General features: G+C 41.0%; 1 protein-coding gene across 6 annotated transcripts in view; it reads right to left on the bottom strand.

Moving 5' to 3' along the window:
* Nucleotides 1-10,020: 10,020 nt before the first annotated feature.
* Nucleotides 10,021-11,269, bottom strand: part of SCP2 (sterol carrier protein 2) — a 124,535-nt gene continuing 123,286 nt past the window's right edge. For all 6 annotated transcript variants that reach the window (XM_025394320.1, XM_025394328.1, XM_025394324.1 and 3 more), the window contains one exon: nt 10,021-11,030. In XM_025394320.1, coding sequence (XP_025250105.1) covers nt 10,935-11,030 — 96 coding nt within the window. In that variant the 3' untranslated portion in view covers nt 10,021-10,934. The remainder of the gene's footprint in view (nt 11,031-11,269) is intronic.

The following is an 11,269-nucleotide window of genomic DNA, read 5'->3' as shown; positions in this document are numbered from 1 at the left end:
GCACCCACACCTGCCTCACCTGGCTGCCCTCCCACTGGAGAGGGAGAAGGATACATAAGTCACACGTGGGACCTCTTGCTCAACCTTACCATGAATGAATGAATGAATGGCCCTTGTAAAGCAGCTCCAGACCTTTCACTGGCTGGCGCCCCCATGGCAGCCTCTGCTTATACCACATGCATGACGCCCTGCTTATACCACATGCATGACGCTCTGCTTATACCACATGCATGACGCTCTGCTTATACCACATGCATGATGCTCTGCTTATACCATATGCATGATGCTCTGCTTATACCATATGCATGACGCTCTGCTTATACCACATGCATGATGCTCTGCTTCACAACTCTGCAAAGGAAGAACTGCTGCTGCTCCACTTTATAGAAAAGAGATGGCCTCAGAAAGGATACTTGACTGAGTAAAATGCCCATTCACTGGCAGAGCTGAGGTTTTGAACCCAGGTTTACCCTTCTCCACAGCCCAAATTCTTCCCATGATGGAAACAGGCAGGTAAGTTGAGCAGGCAAATGTAGAGCCTAGATTTGAACCCAGGACTGTCTGTTTCCATTACACCAATAACTCAAGCACTTAGCAAGAATGGGGAGGGAAAATATTTTGCCTTCTTTGGCCTCAAATTCCAGTCCTTTCAGAGCTCAAACTTACAAGAGTTGGTATGATTCACAGAATTGGACCTGGACCAACACAGAGATGCATCTCGTGTCTTCTCCTGAACATTGAGCCTAGATTCAAGTAGAGCTAAAAGGACAGGATTCTACTAGCCTGAATACTTATGAACTAAAAAATTTTTAGGACAATGAGAGCCAGCACATATTGGGTGCCCAATAAGTGACAGGCAGCATCCTAAATCCTTAAAACATTTTAATCATCCTAACCCTGTGAGGAAGATATTCTCTATACCTTTAACTGCTAAGGCCAGGGTGTTTCAGGGGCCAGCTACACGGCACATCACACATCCAGTCCCCACCACCTCCCAGAGAAATAGGCTCTTCTGTGGAATGCTGAGCCAATGCCCACGTGTGCTTTGTGGTTGGCTGCTACTATAGACACAAGCTGCAGGAGGAATCATTTTGAGTGCCTCTGGTGTAACAATGGAGGCAATCTTGGTGCTCTAGAAGCAAATCCTCTTTCAGAAGGATTTTAAAGGTAGAGTTTGAAATTGAGGTTCCCTGAATCTACTTGTGCTGTTTCAGTTCCTTCATGCTGCCCCTCAATTTCAGCTCCTGTTTGATATTACTGAAGTACACAGTGTCAAGTACAAGCTTTAAGCTTGGAGCTGGGTTCAAATCCTAGCTAGGTTCAAACGAATATAAAAATAGTACCTACACCTCACAGTATGTCTAAATTGGAAAATGCAAGTATAGAACTTTACATAGTACCTGGCACATGGTAAGTGCTCTGTAAATGGTAGCTATTACTACAAAACTATCACCCAGACCTGACCAAATAGCCAGGAAACATTATTAAAATAGAAATGGCAAGTGGCAAGAATTAAACAGTAACCTCTGCACTGCCCAGGATAAGTGCTTTCTAAATCAAAACAATAAGAAACAAGAACACTCCAAAGAGAAGGGAGGAAAGACATATATAGATACGGTAGAGAGAGCTAGGAGTAAAGAACGTTCTAGAAGGCTCTCAGTGGGGTTTGATGATGGGAAACAGGAGACGAGGAACAATGAGCTCTTGTTATGCCTCATCATCAGAGAAGAAAATAATTCCTCCTACTTTGAGCTGAGGGCTGAAGACCTTATTAAGCAGTAGAGTCCCAAATAGCTACGGCAGCAGCTCGATTTTCTGGACATTTAAGGAATCCAATTACATGGTGGTGTTTGGGGTATATGAATTCCATCTGAAGGACCTTGATGAAAGGCAAGACTCATCAGGGAACAAGAAGAAAATAATGAAAAAAACTTCAGTCCAAGTCAAGTACACAAGGAGTCTCCTGGACTCCTATAACATCTCATACAGACTCTTTATTATTGGAACTTTCTTGCTGTTTTTCCTCTTTCTCCCACTGGATTGTGAGTCCTCCAAGGCAAGAATCTCATGTTCTGTAAGCTCTCCTCTCTCACTGTAAAATACCACTGTGATAGGCAGAATACCTCCCTACCCCGCCCCAAATATATCCACACCTTAATCCCTAAAACCTTTGAATATGTTACATGATGAAAGGGACTTTGCAGATGTAACTAACATTATGGACTTTAAAATAGGGAGTCTATTCTGGATTATCCTGGTGGGCCTAATCACATGAGCCCTAAAAAACAGAGAACTTTCTCTAGCTGGAGAGAGAGGAGATGAAGCAGAAGAGGAGGTCAGAGACGTTTGAAACATGAAAAGGACTTGACTAGCTTTAAAGATGAAGGGGGTCATGAGCTAGGGAATAAGGTAGCCTCTAGAAGGTGAAACACCCATAGGCTGCCAGGAAGAGTACAGGGACTTCAGTCCTGCAGCAGCATGAAACTGAATTCTGCCAGCATCTGAATGAACATGGGAGCAGAGCCATCTTCTAACCTGGAGCCTCCAGATAGGAGCCCAGGGCAGCAACACCTTGACTTCAGCCTTCTGAGACCCAGAGCAAAGAAACCAGTCAAACCCAACCAGACTTCTAGGCTACAGAACTGTGAGATAATAAATTTGTGATCACTACTTTGTGATCATTTGTTTCAGCAACAATAGAAAATAAAACAAACATGAATAACTAAAACTGGTACACACTTTCCCACACACCATTTCACTTGATCTTCACGGCAAACATGATGGTATTATTGCCCCCTTATTTTGGAAAAGGGATGCTCAGGGAGGATATGCAACTTGCTCAGGTGACCCAGCTAATGAGTGCTTGGGTCAGAATTCAAACTCAGTCTTCAGGTTCCAACTCCAGCGAGAGTTGTCTCCCACACTGCAGCCAGCCAACTAGCTATTACCTTAAGCTGAATAAAAGTGGATGGAAAAAAAGACAAAAAACAAACTCAGACTGCTTTCATACTACAAAAACTTGAAGCTTTTGAATTCTCATTTCTTTTGAAGACTGTTTCTTCCAAAGGTATGTCATGTTTCTTCCAAAGTAAGTTATGAACCAGTCAGGGTATAAACAAGTAAGCAAAAAGATCTCAAGTCTTCTCTCTAGCATATAGAAGAAAAAAAGATTTTGATCAACTGCAAAAGGAGAAATCCTCAAGAGCAGCTGTCAATGAAATACCACTTTCTCCTGTTCAGATGATCTTTCAGCCACTATTAAGGTACATCTCCCACAATGAAATGCCCCGTTTTTGCCATCTGGGTCTAGGAACAACTCTGTGGTTGGAGCTTCTAGTCCACTCATGACCGATTTTTATTGTCTGGAAATTCAGTGGTATTCAGTCTGAAATTTATCTTTCTATATTTCTTTCCCTTACTTCTAATAACTAAGCAAAATAATTCTTCTCCCTCTTTGGTCTTTCTATCTCTTGAATATTCGTGAACTGATGTCACACCCTGCGTCTTGGTATCATTTTGCCAAGCTTAAGGCTTCTTTCAGCCTGCATAGTCAGTTGTTCCTGTACTGTGTCTTCATGTCTAATTATTTTCTATTTCTGTTCTAATAAAGTGTCTAATCTTGAACAGAGTGCTCTGTACACAACAGAAGGTGCCATATTCTAAAAGGTGAATCACACAACTTCCAGAGAGAGAAAAAAATCACTGGTAGTTGGTTAGACAACTACCTGAAATTTAAACAAACAGCAGACTACAATCAATTTCCCCCAATTCTACATAAAAGTTTATGGCCATAAATTCAGAAACAAAAAGGTCAAGCACTTACTACATGCTGCTGGTAACAGTACTGTGAATATTTACAAAATATTTAAATGAGCACGAATAGAATAGATAGACCAAATGCACATGACTTTTTGCAATAAATTTTGGTTACATTTTAAAAAAATTATTTCCCCTAGAAGTCTGGCTAAAATTCCACACCAAATTAAACTTCAGCCAAATGGAATCAGACTCCACATTTCTTAAGGGCCAGAAATCTGGTCCAATATTCTTTGTTCTTACCAAGAACTAAAGAGCTGTTTGTTTGCAGCAGTCTCCAGATAGATATAATATGAGACTGTTCCAGAAGATTTTGTAACTCTCTATTGAGAAAAACTCTAAAATTTGGCCAGACGTGGCTGTGGTTCCTAATAGCTCGTAAATATTTCAGGCCCCTCATTAGCTGTTTAGTACGATACCCAACATTCCTAATTCATATCAGTGTGGTCTCTAAACAAGCTTACTCCCACAGGGTAATTTGCCCAGAGGTACAATCTGGCTGATTACCATTTTTTTTGCTAGTCAATAACATCAAGTGACTTCTTTCTGTTCAAAAAGTAATCATGGCATGGGCAGCTAGAATTTAATCTTTGGCTAAAATGCAAACCTTCTGAAAGTCAAACTAAATAATTCTATATCCATTCACTTAAGTATAGAGACCATTAAATTTTAATGTTTCTTGAGGAAAACATAAGGATGTAAACAGTTAATAAAAGCAAATTGTCCTCATTCTGAAGCCAGCTGATTATGTGAACTCAAAAGATTATCACTGGCCGGGCGTGGTGGCTCACGCCTGTAATCCCAGCACTTTGGGGAGGCAGAAGGCGGGAAGATCACAAGATCAGGAGATCGAGACCATCCTGGCTAACACGGTGAAACCCCGTCTCTACTAAGAAATACAAAAAAATAGCCGGGCGAGGTGGCAGCGCCTGTAGTCCCAGCTACTCGGGAGGCTGAGGCCGGAGAATGGCGTGAACCCGGGAGGCGGAGCTTGCAGTGAGTTGAGATCTGGCCACTGCACTCCAGCCTGGGCGACAGCGCGAGACTCCGTCTCAAAAAACAAACAAACAAACAAACAAACAAACAAAAAATACAAAAAATTAGCTGAGTGTGGTGTTGCATGCCTGTAGTCCCAGCTACTTGGGAGGCTGAGGCAGGGGAATTGCTTGAACCAGGGAGGTGGAGGTTGCAGTGAGCAGTGATCACGCCACTGCACTCCAGCCTGGTGACAGAGCGAGACTCCGTCTCAAAAAAAAAAAAAAAGATTATCACAAAATGTTCCAATGAATAAATTTCATGTTACAAAAATTCCTTAAATAACATTTTGCAGCATCTACTCAGAACCTACTATGTGCTTGACATATTACAGCTACAATTGCTCATCTTCCTAACAACCAGGAAGGCAGACATTATGAGTCCCTTTTCACAGACGAAGAAACAGTCTCAGAGTCTTTCCTTATTATTAGCTCAAGGTGGTCCCAAAGTTGTGTAAGTGCCACAGGTAGAACCAAAACCCGCATCTGATGGGCCCCAAAGTTTTCTCATTATACCAGGCTGTTCTAAATGTACTATTTTCTTTCTTTCTTTTCTTTTCTTTTTTTTGAGACAGAGTCTCGCTTTGTCGCCCAAGTTGGAGTGCAGTGGCGCGATCTCGGCTCACTGCAACCTCCACCTTCTGGGTACAAGCGATTCTCCTGCCTCAGCCTCCTGAGTAGCTGGGACTACAGGCACGTACCACCATACCTGGCGAATGTTTTGTATTTTTAGTAGAGACGGGGTTTCATAATGTTAGCCTGGATGGTCTCGATGTCCTGACCTCACTATCTACCTGCCTCGGCCTTCCAGAGTGCTGGGATTACAGGCGTGAGCCAGTAAGCCTGGCCAAATGTACCACTTTCTGAGACTGCTAAAGTTTCAGAAGATAAAGCTGTTAATTGTAGGATTCAATTTCATACTTTTTCCTAAGATGACATATATGGGGAAAACAGAGGGAACTTATATTTATATGTGATTGAACCTTTCACAAAGTATTTTCTAATTTAAAATTAACATTAATGATCATTGTCTAACCCTTATTTGTCCGAGAAACAGTTATTGATGCTACTCTGGTGGACACTGCATTAATACTAGAGACACAGAGATGAGTAACAGAATTACTGCATTCAAGATGTATACAGTCTAATGAGAGTGACTGTAAAAAAAAAAAAAAAAAATTCAACAGTGTCCCTCCTTTGCAGAGGAAGAAACGAAAACTAAATGCTGCTGAGGCTTAAATGCCTTACCCTAACTTAGCTTCCAGGAGGCAGAGACAGGACTTTTTGACCTGAAATTCCTCAGTGACTCCTTTGTCATACCCCCACCTCTACATGGACTTGACATGCTAGTAATGCTTTCCATTATTTTTCCTTTACACAGCCAACAAAAATTGTAGAAATCTGAGTGTGAATTCATCTGAAAAAGCACAGCAACAAGACTAACAATTTTAATGCAGAAAGAACCCACCAGGCAACTTTTTATTTATTTATTTAAGACAGGGTCTCACTCTTGTTGCCCAGGCTGGAGTGCAGTGGCAGCAATCTCCCGGCTCAAGAGATTCTCATGCCTCAGCCTCCCGAGTAGCTGGGATTACAGGTGTGTGCCACCACACCCGGCTAATTTTTAAATTTTTAATTAAGACGGGGTTTCACCATGTTGGCTAGGCTGGTCTTGAATTCCTGTCCTCATATGATCCGCCCACCTCGGGCTCCCAAAGTGCTGGGATTACAGGCGTGAGCCACAGCGCCCAGCTGCCACTTAGTTTTTAAAAACATAGTAAGACCATTAATAAACAGATTTTTCTTACTACTTCCAATTGTTTCAGTCTGAAATTGAAAGATTGTTATGGGAAGCTGCAAATATTTTCAAAGAAAAATTAGGAAAAGTTAGGCTAAGGGAAAAATGTTTAATGTTCTCTTTCATCATCAGGGCTACAAAAAGTCTTTGTAATGGAGAATGCAATTCTGTGACTAGGCTCTCATCCTCAGAAAAGGTCCCTCTGCGAATATAAAATTGTTATTCGCCTATCTCCTTCATTCATTTAACAACAGTCAGCCAAGACTATGCTGGAGATCTCAAAATGGATGCATGAGAGGCCGTCCTTTCCTTTAAGAACCTCTCTACTGGCTGGGAGACAGAAACAAATGACCAGGAAGGAATGATTTGCTCTACAGGGTAACAAATGGGGACAGCTTCCTGAAAGCAAAGGTACCTAAGTAAGTCTTGAAGGATGAAGAGAATTTGCCAAGTGAACTGTGTGGTGGGGGGCAAGAGTGGGGAGGGACAGAATGGTGAGGGTGGGCGCAGAGAACAGCGTGTGCAAGATGACGCAGCTTAGACCTGAGTTAGCTAATGTCCTTGCTCTATATTTGTCACTTGGAAACTGAGCATATCACTACCAAATGGAACTCTTCTGTTCCTATTTTTCGTAGAACTTTATGAAACCAATTCCAATATAGTTTTATCTCTACTGCTCTACTGGTTTTTTTGTTTTGAAACTGATTTTGCAGTGGTCACCAGTGACTTTCGTGTCACCAAATTTAACCAAGTAGACACTTTTCAGAGATCATCCTACTTGACCTCTCTACTGGGGTCAAGTGACACAGTTGGCCATTCCCATTTTGGCCATACTCTCTTCTTGGAGTTCTCCCTCTACCTCTCTGGACCCTTGCCCTCCTCTACTAGACCTCAAAAAGCTGAAGTTCCTCAAGGATTACCCCAACCTTCCTTTTCCCCAACCCAGGTAATATCCATTCCTGTAGCTTTAAATTCAACCGATATATTCATGACTTCCAAGTGTGTATCTCCAAGCTGACCTCACCTCTAAGCTCGTCAAATCCAACTGTCTCCTCAATATCTCTATTTGCAAATCTCCCAGGCATCTCCAAGTTAAAATTTCAAAAGCAGAGCTTATTTCAACTACTCCCCCTGAAACCTGCTTGTCTCACTGCCAGTCCAGTCACGATCCACCATTCGGCTGGCCCGTCACTAGAAGTCATTCTTGTCACCGCCCCCCTCCCCTGGCCCCCGACATTCAGTTACCAAGTTCTGTCAGCTCTACTTCTGCCTGTTTTTCCACATCTGTCTCTACTGCTGACACCCTAGTCCAGGACGCCATCTTCTTGTACCCCAACATCCATTCTCCAGCCCTCTGCCACCAGTACATTCTCCACACACCAGCTACAGTGTTAAATTATTTCATTCCCGTTTGCAGTCCTCTGGTGGTCATCATTTCTCTTCACCAATATTCCAACTCTAATTTCTCCTTCTGGTACATGTTAAGTTTCTGAAGTTAGGTGGGGTATGTGACTTTCTTTGGTCAAGGAGATGGGAGCAGAAGTGGTATGTATCACTTCAGGCAGAAGCTTTAAGAGCCAACATGCACTTCACCTTTTTCTCTTCATCTGCCATGATGGTCATGATGTTCCAGGTAGTGGCTACTCCATTAGTCTGGGTTCCAGACCTAGGATATGATGGCAAGACGAATATGTAGCCTAAGAAATAAACACCTGTAAAGCTATATTGTCAACAGCTCCTGACTTCACTAAGAATGAAATACAAAAAAAGCCTTACCATAATGAACAAATCCCAATGAAACTAGTTTCTGTGTATCTATCCAATCTGATCTCCGGCCTGTCCTTCCTGCTCACTATTCCACTCAGACTGGCCCCCTCACAGTTTTTGGAACAAGTCAAGCCTGTTTCTACCCTTTCATGCAATGTTCTTTGCATGGTTTGCTCCTTCTTAACCTTCAGATCTCGGCTTAAAAATTACTTCCTCGAAGACATCTCTTTTAACTACTTTATCAAGGTCCCTCACTATGACTGCTTATCACAGCACCCTAACCATTTCCTGCTGGGCACTTCATAGTCAATAATAATTGTCTCTTTGACTGTCTTCCCCATGTAAGCACCTTGAGAAAAAGAGCTGACTAGTATCTCCGGTGAGATTGTACCTTCTATATATGGTAGGTACTCAATAAATACCTGTTAATGAACAAATGAAAGGCTCCAGAAGTGGGACATAACACCACAAACATCATTATCACATATCCCCGGAATCACATATCCCAGGAGCAAGAGGTGCTGCTAATGGTGAGAAGAGCAAGGGAACTCACGTGTACTGAATGACTGCCCTCAACTGGCAACTGCTGTAGGTACTTTACGTGTTATCTCTCTAGCGTCTCATAATCCTAGGAGGCCAATATTAGTATCTCCACTTTATCAATCAGGCAACTGAGACTTGATCTCTTCAAGCAGCACAACTAGTAACGGCAGTTTTAACTCAAATTAAAACTTAATCTCCTTCCTCCTAACCATAATACCAGAAGGGGAAAAAAATCAAACTATTTTATCACTGAGTACTTTTCTATCATGCACACAAATTACATCCTATATGAACATATTCCTACCCTGAGAACCAGTTTTTGTTTTTCCTTTTTGTTTTTGAGGTTTATCCTAAAGCCTATTTCAGGTATCTCTTGTTATGTGGGATAAGTGAGGACAGAATGAAGCAGCGAATCCAAACTACAGAGAAATCAGACATTTTGTTGAAACTCTTTTCTTGAAGTCTTTTTCTTCTCAGAGTAAGAAGCTACTATGATTAGGAAGTAGGTCTGTGTTCTGAATTCATTTTATGGAACTTGGGATCAACTTCTATTGGCTTAACGTATCCTCTTGCCCTACCACCAAATGCTGTTCTGCTGGTCACAGAACATGCAAAGCTAAATGGTCTTAGGAGACCTGATCCACAGTCCTGACGCAAGGGCTCCAATCACCTAAACAAATGAAACCAGCTTGTTTTCTACCTCTGCCCACCTTTGGGTGAAATAATGACAACAGCAGCAAGGCGGGGCCTGGATAATTCCCAAACCATTCTACTGGGCTCTGAGGAAACTCACAGGATTCGGAGCAGAAGGTACCTTTGGATCATCTACTTAAATCTCCTAACAGTTTAGCAAACGGGTCCAGGCAGGCAGTTATTTGCCTAAGAGAAGCAAGTCTCTTGGCTCCTAGTCAAGTGCTCTATTATACCACACTGCCTCCCCAGTCAAAAACTAGTGATTATGTCCAGATAACATTCAGTTTATAAATTCCCCAATGTTTCTCTTTATTCTGCATTATCTAGAGAACCCTGAGCAAGAAGAACACACATAATATAAATAAGAGAGGCCAGAAAAAGCTATTTTAATTTTCTATTAAACATTCTTCTCAAAGCATTATTTTATCCCATATCTCACTGAATTGTAAGAAATAACATTAGTATTAGAAAAACTAGGAAAAAAGATAAATGCAGATAATTAAACTTACATGAAAAAGGAAATTGTAACAAAGGACCGAGGACTTTATATATTTGAAGTGAGATTATAATTTGAAAACTGTGCATCTCAAAGCAAACTTTATTGTTCAATTATTCTTAATGATAGTGTTTTATGACTAATACACTGATTTTTCAAGAAGGAAACCCGTTTTAAAAATATTTTTTATTTTAAAAACAAGCCTGTGTGCAAGCTCTGATCATATTTCTTTTATTTTGATTTGGGAAGAAAATACTGTTTCTGATAGCATGACATGCAAAATTTTTAGACTTTTTTCTTAATCTCACTAATTTCAAGAACTATTGAGAAATTGATTAAGGACATTAAGTGCACAACACTAATTATTGGCCAGCTGTTGGCACTGTGTTTCGTACTTAGTTCTCCCAAGGAAAACTCTTAAATTGAATCTTCAGCAGAATAATCCTTAAATATACTTTGTAAGCAAAACAAAAGCTTTTTTGTTTACATAGTTCTTTGGATTTTACTGTTCCTAATTTTATTCTGAAACTCAATTTTACCCCAGACCATAATTACCATATTAACTTTGTAATGCACAGTTGTATGCAATTCCGCAAAGCAGTAGTCTACCATCAGGCTCTATTCACCCAGAGCATAGGAAAAACAGGATTGGTCACACCCATTTAAAAACAAATCTATCCCACACTATTTGCCAATGTGTAGTTTCAGTCTAAATTCTGACAATGAAATGTATGGATATATATCTATATATCTCATCTTGATTTTCAAAGTAGCCAAAGGGAGTTCCTTAGAGCTTAGCGTTGCCTGGCTGAAGCTGAAGATTCTGTAACTTCATAGCCAGACCCATGTTGCCAGTGATTTTCAATTTCCCTTGAAAGAAGGCCTGTAAAGAAGAAAGAAAACTCATTACTCGGTGTTTTTAAGATTGCTGATGTTTCTATACTATCTAGCCCTGAGATCATTTATTTATCCAGGTCACATGACTTTCTCTAAAATATGAAACTTGGCTTTCTACAATAGATTTGGAACCAGATTCTTCAAAAGAATTTGAAAAGGCCACACTTTTCGCAGAGCAGCAGAAAGGAGCAGCCTTCCCAAATTTCTCATAGAAACTGAGCCTGT

The sequence above is a fragment of the Theropithecus gelada genome, chromosome 1 (genome assembly GCF_003255815.1).
Source record: "Theropithecus gelada isolate Dixy chromosome 1, Tgel_1.0, whole genome shotgun sequence".
NCBI classification, from domain to species: Eukaryota; Metazoa; Chordata; class Mammalia; order Primates; family Cercopithecidae; genus Theropithecus; species Theropithecus gelada.
Note: the sequence above shows the minus strand (reverse complement) of the source record. Positions and strands in the feature narration are given on the sequence as shown.